At 39.7% G+C, this 15,259-nt stretch overlaps 1 protein-coding gene across 1 annotated transcript; it reads right to left on the reverse strand.

Annotated features, from left to right (window-relative positions):
• Positions 1–1,061: 1,061 nt before the first annotated feature.
• LOC121600332 (UPF0746 protein DDB_G0281095-like) lies at positions 1,062–10,973 on the reverse strand. The gene is made up of 3 exons (XM_041928822.1): positions 8,207–10,973; positions 3,881–4,000; positions 1,062–1,072 (listed from the first exon to the last, which is right to left on the reverse strand). The coding sequence occupies exons 1-3, from the start codon at positions 9,273–9,275 to the stop codon at positions 1,062–1,064; spliced, it is 1,200 nt and encodes a 399-aa protein (XP_041784756.1). The 5' UTR covers positions 9,276–10,973.
• Between the last annotated feature and the right edge of the window lie 4,286 nt (positions 10,974–15,259).

Consider the following 15,259-nt stretch of genomic DNA (forward strand, 5'->3'; position numbering starts at 1 on the left):
TGCGATGCAAGTGCCTAAAGCGTTTGTTTTGTTTATAGAGTAATCCAACTGGAAGCAGAGTAATAACTTACCTAAAAAGAGATGAAAAGAAAATAAATGTTAAATTATTCTATATATGCACATATGTCTACTTGAATTTAGCAAACTTTTGTTTCAACAAAGGTACTGTTAGTTATCAAACAACCAAAAGTCTTCTGCAATCCTAGCACATGCATTTCTGTTCACGTTTTGGCTGCAATGTGCTGCAGAAATTGAACCTTGAATGAAACGATAAAGAGGACATGGTAGAATGTATGATTGCAGTAGAAAACTGCACTATGGTGCACTGGGGCAAAAGCAAACTAGAGCGAATTTCATCCCCCTAAAGACCGTCATTGGGGTAAGGTGGTACGATGTATCGTTGTCGTCCCTTGAAATTATCTCCGTTATGCATTAGTTTTATCCTAGTTGTTTAGATACAGAATTATTTCCTTTTGCCTCCAAATGCCTTTTCCGAGTGAGACACACAAAACTAACACCACACACATTCTTCAGTCATTTTGAAAAGTGCTTTTATTTCTGTTCTCGTGGATACTGCCGTAGCACCAAGTTCGCCCACTAGATGGCGCATTATGTACGTGCCAACAGGAGCACATCCGCTATTACGCGACTGTCAGCAAATTCGCCCTCTTGTTCATGACCACTTCAACGTTCCGTTTCTGCCGTCTTTGCACTACTTCAGAATCGTAGGCAGCAGTGAAGCCTTTGGCAACGATCCTGGGGGCCACCTTCAGTTTTATCCATTTTCTTTCTGACTTCCAAACACTTCCCTATTTTCTCTGGTGGAGGAGAATATCTTGTGGCTCATTAGAACATAGGCCCCTCAACATGTAACTTCTTTCTCTTTCTTTGAAGGTGAGCATCCTTGCGCACGAGCCAGAGCACTAGCGTAGGTGGTCATTTATTTATTCCTCTTCGTGATAGCTTATCCATTGTTTAGCTGAAGCAAACTGTACATCCCAACAAGGTCAATGCCGATTCTTACAGTGCATTAAAGCTTAGCCACAAAAATATATTTATATTCATGCTAACCCTGCAAGTGAATAGCAATATAACACCATGGCATGGCATTGCTATACCGAACAAGTACAGTTGTTTGTCATAGAATTGCAATTTCAATTGTATTATTAGAATTTTTTTATAGAATATTATTACAAGCCACACATTTGATTTATATTACATTGCAAAACAGACCACAGTTCAACAAAATTTCCTCAACATCGGAGGTCTTGTGGTCAAAGAGTAGTATTTCACGACTCAGCTGAGTACACAAGGATAATAATAATAAAAAAAAACTACATGATAACGATTGTAGCAAACAGTTCAGAGATGGAAGTACGCTACGGAAGGAGGTCAATAACGAAGTCTGGATGAGATGTACAGTTTCCATTCCAAGTATCAGCATTGTGGTACTATGTACTTTGTACTTCAGATTATGCACCACAATACTACGCGCAAAAAATACTCCATGCTGCGACGAATATTACTGTCACATGATAGAATCGTTGTTCACACCGATTGGTGCAAATTGGCTGGACAAATCGAACTCGATAGAGCTAATTTTCACACAACTCTTTTAATTCCAGATTTATACTGGTTAAAGGAGTACGATCAATCGGTTACGGCCAGTTTGGACGACCAGTTCGAATCCATAAATAGTGCCAAACAATGACGCCCAAACTGGGCTGATAGGCTATGGTGTACTATCGCCAAATATATGTCCCTCTTTGTCGGGTACGTCTAACAATGATTTAAGCTTACAGCTTGTTCTCATTCAATATGTGTTCTGATTGACATGACAAAGATATTGGATACCGAGTGTATTCATCTTAATTTATCAAAATCTGGTACAATTTCCCAACAACTTTGAGCTGTTCCAATCTGGACCTTACGGGGCAGAAGGCCTCACTGACGAGTAAGGTTCTAAACACGGATATATTTCTCAATCAAAGCTGTTCTCGCTCAGTTTGCAAGACTGCAACAAATTTGCTAATAAAATAAAATCAATTATCAAATATTAGTAAATATACATGCTGGCATTCTATTACATACACACAAATAGATACCCATGCATAATATTCACGAAGCAAATCGTTTGATGTGTTCATTTATTTGAACTATTCATCGTTTCTATATGCGTAAAAAATTACGCCTACAAGGTATGCAACCGTAATGCAACAGTTGTACATCATTATAAACTACATTCAGGCGCTATGTGAAAATGTTAAAGGTTCAATGATACAGGGGTTTCATAGCCCATCGGTATTGTAAACTAGTTATTGGATTTCGTCAAGTGTGGCTTTGGCATCGTAAACCCTCAATTGGACGCAGTCAACTCTATTCTGATGTTGTGAAGTATGAAATTGTTGTTGTCAAGTTTAAATCCGGCGTATTCAGTATTTTCTAGAGTTTTATTGTTTTGGAACCTTATAGCTACCAAGGAATTGTTAGGGTGGTTATGAATAACTGTAATTAAGAAGTAACATAACATAGTTTAATTAATGTTCTTTTTAAGTTAAGAAATATATTAGCTAGAAACCTATATGGGCTGGTCGGGTGGTACAGTCGTGAACTCGAACGACTTAACAACATGCCCGTCATGGGTTCAAGCCCCAACATAGACCGTGTGCCCATACGTAGGACTGGCTATCCTGCTATGGTAACAAAAAGTCACTGAACGCCAAGCCCACTTCACTAGTGGGTACAGGGCAGGCCTTGACCGGCAGCAGTTGTTGTGCAAAAAAAAAAAAAAGAAGAATCCTATATTTCCAGGAATACATAATAAAATAAGTCAGAAATTTATTTATATAGCTTATTTACAACATATTTTTATATTGTAATAATTTTTCTATTCTTTTTTTAGATGCATCAAAATAAGTGTCTGATATATTTTTAAAATATTTGTATTGGTTTGCTGCTTGTATATTTTATGCCACCAACATTGGTTTATAATTTAAATATTTCAAGTAACTTAAAAATTATTCATAAAACTATATTATTTTACTTGATTACAGTTATTTACACAACACGTAAACAAGTCCTCTTTAGTCTTTGGTTGCCAAACCATAAAACCCTAGAAAATACTGAGTACGCCGGATTCAAACTTTACAACGACAGTTTCATACTTCAAAACATCAGAATACAGTTGACTACGCCCAATTAAGGATTTACGACGCCAAAGACGCCACTTCAGCCACTTCACGAAAACCAATGACTAGTTTACAATATCGAATTGGCTATGAAAATCCTGTAAGTAACCATCGGTAGAACAACTTGAGTTAAAAGTAACCAATATAAAAAAAGGTTTTGTCAGCATCGATGTTTTAATATTAAATTTAATTGAATATAGAATTGAGCAAAGCAAAGCAGCCAAAGCATCTTGAGTAGTGCAATACGCTAAGAAGATGCTGATATGTTATTCTCAATCAAATGTAAAAATGCTTTATATAATCTTTAACCATTCCAAATGCTCCCAAGCATTCAATCATATTGCTATGACGTAGTCGCAGTTATGATTAGATTACGTGCTTTAACGTTTTTGAGGATGATGCGAATGCGAACGATTGAACTATAATGTTTACACTTGTAGAATTCACAAAGTCACATAGGTCCAATGCTTCTTCTTACTCAAGCAAAGCGAACATCGAATCTAACGAAACTTTCATTGTTGCTTTTCATTTTAAAACCATCGTAACTTTTTCATATTTGACAATATGTTGAATCCAGAAATAAAAAAAAATCAATCAGTTTTTTTATCGACGTGCATGAGAAAAAAAAAGATTGCGCGTATCGTTAATCGACAAGTACTTTAATAAAAACATTAGAACAATACATGATTTACACACGAAGAAAGGCTTACATGGCGATATTCGATGTATAAAGATTGAACACATATGTTCGATCTGTTCTGCATCTAGACGAACTCGTTGCCTCGCCGGTGGATTGCTGGCCGGAATGATAGCTGTGATAATATTCAAAAGCATCCGATAGATTGTTCTACAGGTAAAGTTACAGGTTTTCGAACGAGTTGCGAAAGGATGTGGCAAAGAAAATGTGATTTGTTAAAGCGATAAAACTGTCCAAAGCGCATACAACCCATTTATAGTTTTGAAAAATCTCTCTAACTCATGTATTAGTGACCATCGACATGACCATATTTCCGCCACAATTATGTTAAATTATTTATTACCACGATCTGTGAATTTTTTATAAGTTTAATTTTAACCATTCATACTAAAAAACAGCTAGGTTTAGGCGCAAAAACGTCAAACATTGTTAATGGTAAATAATAGCAAAATATGTGAATACCAAAATTATAATTTTCCCAAGGCACTAAAACGATCCACATCGTTATTTTCAAAAATATTCTTTCTTTAGTTAATAATTATTTTTAGTTTTATAGGTCTTTCTTTTGTTATTTTTTGTTGTATAGGTCTCATGAGTGAATGTTAGTCATATGCAGAGGCTTTTACCACAGGAATAGCTGTGAAACATCCACTCTTTCCAACCATTGATATGTTATAAATTTCACGTTTTCATTCAGTTTTTTTGGTCTGGAAAATAAACGGGTGTATAAAAGCCTGGAGAATCTATAAACGTGTCATTCAAATCAGTCAATTGATCACACATTTGGACCATTACCGACTTTCCACGCTCGTTACTATTTGAAGAAGCCACAAACTATGGACATGGGAGAATAACGATTGCCAGAATGGATGCTGAGAAAATAACTCCCCTTTGTGCAAGGATGTACACGATACCTTCACACTCAAAGTAGACCGCAATGTAAGGAATAAAAATTCTAACGTGAAGAAAACGACCTTTCACTACAGATTACAGTTTGCTGGAATCACAGCCAAAGATTAGCTAACACTGATCGATAGTGTGTCCGTGAAAATAAAAACCCTCAAGTATTGAAGCACACTCTATCCTTAAACGTAACACCGTCGATGGCAGTATTCCCATCGGCGTTGCCGTATCTGAGTTCGATAGCAGTATTTTTGACCCAAGCACTTCCATTCGCCATGATACTATGTTGGTAGTAATCTATTTTTCACGACACGTCCTTTCACCTATTTATTTGCCTGCCCAGCCCTTCACGAACCATTGTATCATCTTTTAAACATAAGCAGGCGGGTGGGTGTTGGGGTAGTGCGGGACGGTTCTTGGCCACTGTTTTCGTACTGCTTTCGTATCGCGCAAAGCACCCAATTGGGTATGGATATGTGTCTGTGTGTGTGTGTGTGTGTGTGTGTGTGTGTGTGTGTGTGTGTGTGTTTGTGTGTGTGTACGATCGTTCCCTCGGATGACGTATCTGCGAACCGAACTAAACCGGCATGAATATATGCAAGAAGAAACGTTATAAATAATTCAAAGCGTCGAAGCGCTGAATCTGTACCCCGCGCGATGGATGGCGAGCGGCGTGCTTTTCCAGATTTCAAAAGCGCCACCTCTAAGTGTTTGGATTTGTACGACGCTGATGAAAGTCGCGAGGATAATGATGACAATGGAGCGAAGGAGCGCACCGCCCGAACTGGGTGGTGGGCGATAAAGCAAATAAGTTAAGTAATTTATCTGACTCCTCTTCCGGTAGAGCTGAACAAGTCGGGAGTAAAAAGAGGAGGTGATATTTTTCGTCACATAAAATGTGCCTATGCAGAAATCTGTACAGAGCTTCTGTTTCATATACACAAAGAGCATTAGGCAAATCTATGCGGAGATTTTGCAGCACGTCTTGCTAGAGATAGATTGCACAGATTCGTTTACAATTGTCTACGCCTACAATATTTTCCAAATACATGTTAGCACTTACCTATGAAGGTCAACTCGATAGTTTCAACAATAAGGACCATTTTGATTTGCTAACGAGTATGTTTTGGAGTTATCACAATTTAGCTTTGTTCACTATTTAGAAAAGCTAAAACTAATCCATATTCACCAAAAATTAATTTGAAAATTCTATTAGGCATCACAAACACCTAGTTGCATGGAAAGACTTCAGGAAACAATGCACAAACGAACATTTACTCGAGATATTGTGATTGTCCGCACAGAGCACAATTTAGCACCGTATGATTGTCATACTATCCAGACTTCCAAGGACCGCAGCATAGGATTGGTGGCGCCAGCTCTATTTTATCCCGCACAGAGCATGAGATTCGTTCCTCCTGCCACGTCTACGCAAAGTTGCTTCATGCCAGGGCGACACACAGCATAGACACATTAATGTCAACATACAAGCCAGCAGCATGGCAAAATCAGGTCGTACCGGATTCAAGCCACAGCAGATGGCAACAGCACCAGCAAAGCATATCAGTTCCATTATGTTGCTCCAGCTATCCTTTATAGGTGAGTGTGGCAAGGATTCGCCGACCGAATTCACTCCGTGTCGAACTACTAGCCATCAGCATGCTGACCGCCTACACGCCTATGGTGTGGGTCTGACACAGTGTACAGCGGACAGTATGCAAGCACTAATGCGGAGAAAATGAAGCACCCTGTTTGGACTAGTTTCTTATTTCAAGACATGCGCCTGACGTAGCGGTTAACCAGCGTCGAGTTGAACATGTTGCTTATGTTTTAGACTTTCTTTTAACCATATTATATTCGATAAGGATAAAGATTTCTTCAAGCCAGCTAGTATAGGAGCAACATATATAATAACATCTTTGCAAAGGATGCGCTACGTACGAACGAATCATCGGCAAGTCATTGGCAGTTCAAATTCTAAGATTAACTAAATAATTTAATCGTCTAGAGTGACTACAGTTGTTGCGTCACACGAGAAGAAGAAATTACAAAAGTGTTGTGATGTCCACTTCTGTGCATATATTTCAAGCTACGGATCTCATTGTACAGGGTACATTGTCTCCTTCTTTTTAGCGTAATAACCTACGCGGTTATAATTGTCTTTACAGGCATCTGAGTATTGTTATTAGTACCACGCAGTCGCACAATCAGTCTTTGGTAAGGGAGGACAGACTCGGTTGGGAATGGAATCTGTTCGGTATTGTATGAGCCGAAACATCTATCGAATAGAGCACCTGGCTGCCGACAAGAGCAGTATTGCCACTAAATTTTGCCCGTTATTCCCACACAATAAGTGCGACGTATCAATCCGCCAACAACAAAATAAACCAAATGAAACATGCCAGTTATCAGTTTTCTCTTTTTGCCTAAATCAACAAATCATTTCATGAATTGCGATGGTTCTTCCCATCTGGCGAGACTCTCATCGCACCAATAAGTTACTAGCGTCAAACTTAACCATATGCAACCACCTTGCGGACAGGCGCACGGGAACAATCAATTATCGGACCAACTGACCTGGTAAAGACCTGAGATTGCATCGAACAGGTCACATTATGAATGCATCTAAATGTAATTTCTAATACAGCAAAATGGAATAGGTCGATTGTCAACTATTTAATTAAATTTTCGGCATTGGAAGTGACGATTCGCAGCAAAGTCTTTACTAAAATTCTTGTCGTTGGTAATATGACGCTAATACATAGCAAGAAAATGCTTTGGTTTATTTTTTGTGTGGTTGATTTAAATAGGCATCGATCATCCATCGATAAGCCAATGACGTTTGAGAATGCTTTCCATTTACTTTAGACTAAATATTCGAAAAAATACACTGGATGAAAAAAGTAAGCTTTATCATGCAGTTCTTATTACATATAATGCAATAAACGTATCAACGCAACCAACATGCAGTTATCAAATTTCATACATTTTATCGAAAACCTGCCAAGCCTTCCCAAGATTAGGTTCGCAATTTCTGTTTCCAAATAGTAACTCAAGGCAGAGAGTTCTTAGTTGGCTGATGCTATATAAACGGACATGCAAACTAACAGTACCATTACCTGGGACAACACGAAACTCCCATGCATCTGTCGTTTCGTGACATAAAATATACATCAAACAATGCACGTCCGCAACAACACTTTCAGCCAAAACAACATTCCAGGCAGAATCGTGCAAGGTAGGCGCGTGCCCGAAGACCCTCCCCCTCCCCCCTCACACTCTTAGCTATCGCTTTATTATTTAACCCCTCACACTCTTAGCTATCGCTCTATTATTTGAGGGTCGCTTGAAAAGCGTCATTCGCAAAACCTTGCCACATCCCTTCGACGGAGAAACAGGAAAATGACACATTACTAACTTCCTCCAATATCCGATTTGAAATGTTCAGGTATAGCATCGCTCGAAGAATCGGAACTGATGGTCTTCGATGCAGAAGAGGAAGACGTCTTATTGGAGGTCTTTCTGACACTGTTGCTATCCGTAGCAGCTTTTGGCATACGTAGTGGTGGTCGTATCCGCGCCGGAATCGGCAGGTCCTTATCGATGCCTACGCCAATGCCTTGACCACCGGCGGCCATCAACTGCCGGTAGATGATCGTCTTTAGGGACAACTTTCTGGTTTTCGGGCTGATATTTTTCGACCCGCTACAGTTGGTCGAGCTTTTTGATTTGGTGGAAGATTTCCGTTGGGCCGCTGTTTCTGGAGCAGAGGAAGACTTGGGATGCTCTTGACCAACAGACGTTTTAGAGCTCATGGACAATTCTTCAGCGGACTGTTGCTTTGGTTTTAAAATACTTCGTTTCTTTTTCGTATCTTGCTCTTGTTCATTCTGAGTTGATGTAGATTTTTGTAATAGCTGTTCTGGATATTGCTCTATTTTAGATTCCATGGTATATTCTACAGAATCTTTTTTAAATGAAGAAATGTCTTGTTTCTGCTCCTGCTGATGTTTTAGCTGTTGCTCTTGATGCTGCTGTTTTTGATGTTGGTGTTGTTGTTGGTTTTGTTGATGATGCTGCTGTGGACTTTCTTTCTGTTGTATATGTTGATCTGGTTGCTGCTGCTGCTGCCGGTGGAGCAATTGCTGCTCTTCCCGCTTTTGGATATGTTCTCTTTCTGGTAGCTTCTGTTCTTGCTGTTCTTGTAGTGGTAGTTGAGGTCGAGGCGTTTCTTGTAGCAGCAGCGTTTGATTTGGTAAAAGATGCAAGGGATATTCTCTTTGGATCTGCGGCGCTCGATGATTGGTTACCAACAAGTGAGGTTGCTCTATATCGAAAAAGCCGTTTGAAAAAGTACCATCTTTTGAAAGGGATGGTGACATGGGCATCTGCTGAGTTGCTTTCGCCGTCTGAGACGCTGGCGAATGTGCCGTAGACACAGCAACGGCAGCCGACATAAAAAATGCACATTCCGATTCAAATAGCATTTTGGTAGCGTTTTTTCACAACTAAGTGTTTTCAAACGTCCGATTTGCACTAGCAGCCGATCGTGTACTTCCTTCTTTTTGCTCAAATATCACTTGTTACGAAAACTGCACTACGAAAATCAATCTAGTTAACGTCAATGTTCTTCACTGCGATTGTGCCTTTTCTTTATGTGTACGTGTGTGTGTCAACTGTTCAATGCACGTTCTTATTGATCTGTCACTCACACGATAAAGTTCTTTGTCTTTACACGCGAAGTAATGAAACATATAATGTCTACGTTAGACTACATTCGTCGATCCATCAAAAAGCGTATCGTATTTCTAGAAAAAACTTTTGAAAGACAATTCAAAAACCTATAAACAAACAATTGTTTATTTGAACATGCAAGTTATGCTCTTTGATGACCATTTTAATATTCACTTATACTAAACAAAGAAAACATTGGAAAGGTTTATCAGAATAAAAATAAACATAACTCTAAAATAAGCAAAATGATCATAAACTCAGCGTCATCTATTCTTCAAAATCACTAAAGACTAATGCGGACTAACGTTTTCGTTTGCTGTACCAGAAGGGTGCGAACAAAATGTGCAATTTGCAACAAACTCTTCACAAAAACATCAAAACATATATAAGTTGTTCAAATATCTTAGCCTGCAGTAAAAGAAAAGTATTCAAAGTAAGTAAAGTTTGACATTCAGGAAAACTGAACGAATAAAGTTTGACAACTGAAATGATATTCTAATTAAGAACTGTTTTTGTATGACACAATGGAATAAGCACAATCGCACAAACACGGATGAATCGTAAGCAGAGTGTTTCGTAACTAAGGCACAATCAAGTGGAAGCAATCAAACATTTTCTGCGACGCAAAATTTCGTTCTTTGGTAGCGCACATCACGATCAACCTTAACTATTTCACACATTAACCAAACATTCGATGATTTAGCATTTGTTCGCGAATTTCAAGACTCAAATCAATACCATTAATCGATACAGTTCCAACCGAACGCGTCTGCAAAAGGGACGGGCGCACACGTCGTCGCGAACCGAAATCAACCACGAAACTGAGCTTAACTAGACTGGGTTCAACAAATTGGGCCAAGTTCAATGCTCAGCATACCATACCAATCGTTGATCTCGACACAATTTCCCGATTTGCTCTGATGCAAATGTGTAGATGAGAGCTCGATAAGGAAGGTACCCTTTGTGTCATCGCAGCTAATCTAACGAACACCAGCTCCCTTGTCTTATGCCGTCGTCGTTCAGTTCTCTGTGACCTTATTTCATTTAATCTTTTTTTTTTGGCTGATAGCTTTACAATGACCCAACGCTATTTGACGAAGCGCAGCACAAAGCTACCACACATCGTTGCGCGTTTATCAGAAACATTCGGATTATGGCGGAGCTTTGCTAACTAGAACACAAACACCGCATCGATTTATACAATCAGTCGGGAACGCTAATTTGCACCAACTCATTTTCTTGTTCGCCTGTTTGTCGGATATCGCGCGTTCGATACAGTGACGTACCCAACGGGTGACACCGTTTCGCTTTGAATATTGGTAAACTGCAAGCATGTCGCATGAAGATGCACACACTGCCACCGATCAATATCAACCCCCCCCAATTCAATTTCGTGTCGCTAGCGGCTTACGGTGATTTAAATTGAGTTCTAGTATTGGTGAAACAATGCTGCAGGGGGTGTGCAAGTACCAGGTTGATTGTGTGATTATTTATAGTGAAAAAGACGTCCTGTAGCTAAGGGAAGGGGATCATCCGACGCGACCCATTCAATCACAATGGTATAAACCAATAATTATTGGTATCAAGTTGTTTTGGCGTAAAATCTCTTTTGAACATAAGAAATCACTTTAACCACACATAACCAACAAAAAACCTAAAACAATAATTTATACACTAAAAATCCCATTCATAAAAAAAAACAATAACATGGGCAACACACATCTGCACTGTTGGAGGCGATGCCCGCCTACAAGGTTCACTAACGCATACCATCATAGCAAGTAGAGGGCAACGCATGATAGCGGCAACGTAAAGTTGCCAAGAAAAGTCAGCTGTTGCCTAGGAAGTTGATGTCTTGCATAGACGTCGCTGTGTTGCCGCAAATCGTACAGGTGGAAAAATAGCTGCCATCACATGTGTGGTATGCATTGCATTGAGCTGCATTGTTTTCGAGCATTAAACAAACAATGAATTGCAATTTCAAAATCAATTTTATCATAAACAATAAAAACAACCGTCTCGAGTAGCTGAACGTACAGCAGGCAAGACGTGGAAATTAATCATGCGTTGCACTACATTCCACAACCCTCCGAGTTTTAACGCATTGAGTAACACAAAAGTAACGCCCAACATCATATGACCTGGTGCATATTTTGCTTTTGGTGATGCTTTTATGCACCTATTAGCAATTGAATACAACGACTATATTAGCTAGTCCCACTAGTCAAAAAGTAGTATCTATGTTTCAATACAGTTTTATAGAGCTTCAATTCAACTTTCAAGTAAACAAGCAAATGCTAGAAAAAAACCAACCTACAATGGTGTTGTGCAGCACACTTCACTCCCAACTAGGAAGCCAACCTAGTTCAAATGCATGACGTAATGCACTTGTGCAGGCCCTTCCCCTGTGTCTGACGATTGCAGTGAACGCCACCACACTACACTGCTGCATTGTTGTCACTTTTGGCACGGTATATTAACGATCGGACGGCAATTATAAGACGACGCGAGCAATGTGCGAAGGTGTGAGGTACAGTCGAAAAGTGCACCTTTCTAACAACTGTAACCATCTCCTCTTCTGTAGGGAGAAACCCTTCACATGGGGTGATTCGATTTATGGATAGTCATACTACCAAGCGGCTACAGGAATAGCACCCTTCAAGTAAGCGCTATTCCTAAAATGTTCCGTACAACATATCACAATCTTGCATACGGAAGAACCTATAAATAAACAGAGGAAAAATGTACCAAAAAACGTAGCATCAATATTTTTCTTCTTTTTTTCTTCATTATTATCCTCAGAAACAACGGGGCGGAACCGTGCCTCTACAAAACGCAAGTTATCTCGCCTAGTGCGGTTAGCAGCACACGCAGCCCAGATAATTTTGACCACAAATGAATGCACGTGAAAAATCGGTGAAAATTACCAAATCACGCAAACAAACGCGAAGAGATCGACAGGAAAGAGCGCAGCGCATGTGGCCAATGTAGGTCGAGGCAACGGCCAAGGGGAGGAGGCCTGCTGCCTACCGATGATGAAGCCAGCGCAGACCGTTGTTTTTTTCCGGTTGCTAGGAGTGGTAGGTAGACCACCCTTTCCACGCGCTGTTTTTCACCCGCATTAAGAGAGAGAAAATTCATCAATCCGCAGTCACCACCAGACAAGCGTTGTAATGCTGCTGCTACCCCAGTACGTTAATGTGTTTGCCAGGCTTACGAGTGTAACCAGCTTTGTCTTTCCAGCTTCGTCGAAATGGAAGCCCTTTTTGTATCGTCGAAACGTTTCTGCTGTTGTTGAGACGCACACTAGTTTTTCTCTATTACAACAACATAAGTGCGATATGAAGAAAACTCGTACCGCACAGCAGAAGATACGGAGCTTTTTCATATGTGTTTTTACACTGACGATTTTCCCGTTTTTTTTTTGTTTTTTATTCGGACGGTGAATGTTTTATGAACCTTATCCATGGTACACCGCAAGGCTGATGCGATGGGTTGGAATTGGGAGTAGATTCGGGAAGGAACGGCGTACAAAACACATAATATAACAGTGTTTTATTTCACCGTCAGTCACCGTTTTGGTCCCACTCCACTCGTGCGAATGCTTTTTCTCTCTTGCCACAGTAAATAATGAATGAAGTTCAGCTGCTGTGTCGTTTTAACGGTAATCCAACGGTGGCTTTCTACCGTGTCTCATGTGTGCGATACCATGATATGCACTTGTTAACCATAAAACGAGCGCGTTGTGACGTGCAAGAAGAGCTATCGTTGGGTATGGTTTCACTAACACCAGCCAGAGGGAGAAAGAGAGGGAGAGCGATCATGATATGAGAGGGTAAAATTATTAATGAAAACTAGATTTGCTATTGACCTAGGTTACATTTAGCAATAATCGTGAGAAAATATTACTGAGAGATTAAAAGAAAAAATAGAACCTTTTTCAGTAATGGCATGTAACGAATTCGACCTGACAAATTTTACTTAAAACACTTTCTCAATTGCGTATCAATACTCTGAAACAAGGGACATGTGAGGAAGAGTAAATCAGTTCCTCAACCATGCAACCATGTATTTATTGCATTGTGCTCAGGGATTGAGGGTGCTGAGAACGGTTGCTTTACGATGGTTTGCTTCGGTTCAGTTTCACGCAAGGTGAGTTTGCGCGCGCACACATATTGGCAAGTACGCATGACAAATAGTACGCAGTAGAGAGAGTGTATATGTCTACAGCACTTCGTCGTGCTTGTGGCTTAGTTGGTTGCATATGTAAGATCGTGTTGTATTGAATGGGCTCCCTCCCTCTTTGACTCTACTCAAAGAATTGCCTAGCGTAAACATAGCATAAACCCCGAACGAAGCAGGAAAAACATATACCGTGTTTTAATGTGTCAAAGTGAATAGAATATAACTCCTGAACATCCTGACTTGAGACATCTTATCCTTTTTCTTCAATATAGGAAATTATGTAAAAACAACAATGAAAAATTTATTGATAATTAGTAATGAGATTACCATCAAAATCATAGTAGCATAATATATAAAATTAGGATCGATTGTACTTTTCAAAAACTTCAATAGCAACAATCAGATTAAAAACTGTACAGCCCTTTGTTCTCTTTGGTCAGGTTTTGTTGAATATATCTTCAATTATATCAATTTGGTATTCGTTCCGGTAAACATCTTGTTACCAATACCACCTCACCAAATACTAAGCAGCATATTCCCACTATCAACGGTGCAGTGGCACCTGCGTTGCGACGTTTGAGGCATCAGATATGGTTTAGTAGGTCAAGAGCTATGCTCTTCCCGCTATAAAATCTCGCCGTTGAACAGCTTCAACTCTCCGAATATTATCCCATTCTCTCACGCCCAAACGATGTTATTTGCTCTGGTTACCAGTAGACGAATAATCTCTAGCGTTAAATTTCCCGCTCTTTAACGTACCTGTAAGGTTTCGTATATTTTGACGTATTTCTTCTCGAAAATTGCAATTATTACAATGTGAACATGTGCATTCAATGGGGCTCGTGACATGTTCTACCCGGTAGAATTAGAACCCTTTACCAAATGGGATTGACGATCCTAATCACAACCATAAACAAATAGCCAACCCATGACTATTACCTATGTCATGCCCTCGTAGGATTAATGTATCAATTGACCATTGTTCTTTCAGTTACTAATTTAATTGATAGCAAATATATTTACAAAGTCGAACAAAAACCAACCAACGATAAAAATATTGTTAGTAAATGTCCAGCATACAAGCAATCAAACTACAGATGAAGCAACGAACCCAGCGTGTTCGTTCAATCTGCGCCAGGGACAGCAACTTACACATGTATTGCATGACAAAAGCCAATCGGCCAAAACATTGAAAGCACAATATCTAAAGAATATGATAAGGGTGCTCAGATGCATTTTAGTTGCCACAAACGATCACAAACAGATAAAGCATAAACGATGGAAACATTTTCTTTCGCCCAATTTAAGATCAATGCCAACATGCCTTTCTCACCGATACGTTCTGGACAGAAAGCACGTTGTTCTTGCTCTTTGTTCCTTGCTATTTGGTTCCAACCACCGTGAGTAATAGTCGATGACACGTTATGGTGGTCTGGGAGGATTTTATTTATAGCAGCCAGCCAATCCCCAAGTGGGTTATGTCCATCATTTACCATACCGAAGCATCAGCAGTTCCCTTGTGCAGAAACACTCTTTGTATCAGCTGCCTCCT

This window comes from Anopheles merus, chromosome 2R (genome assembly GCF_017562075.2).
Source record: "Anopheles merus strain MAF chromosome 2R, AmerM5.1, whole genome shotgun sequence".
Taxonomy (NCBI): domain Eukaryota; kingdom Metazoa; phylum Arthropoda; class Insecta; order Diptera; family Culicidae; genus Anopheles; species Anopheles merus.

Excerpts from the sequence above, each read along its gene's own strand:
- LOC121600332 (XM_041928822.1), bottom strand. The coding sequence starts at position 9,275 with ATGCTATTTGAATCGGAATGTGCATTTTTTATGTCGGCTGCCGTTGCT. Across the intron at positions 4,001-8,206 it reads CAAATCGGATATTGGAGGAA|CTATCATTCCGGCCAGCAAT; the intron begins GTTAGTAATGTG and ends ATATTATCACAG.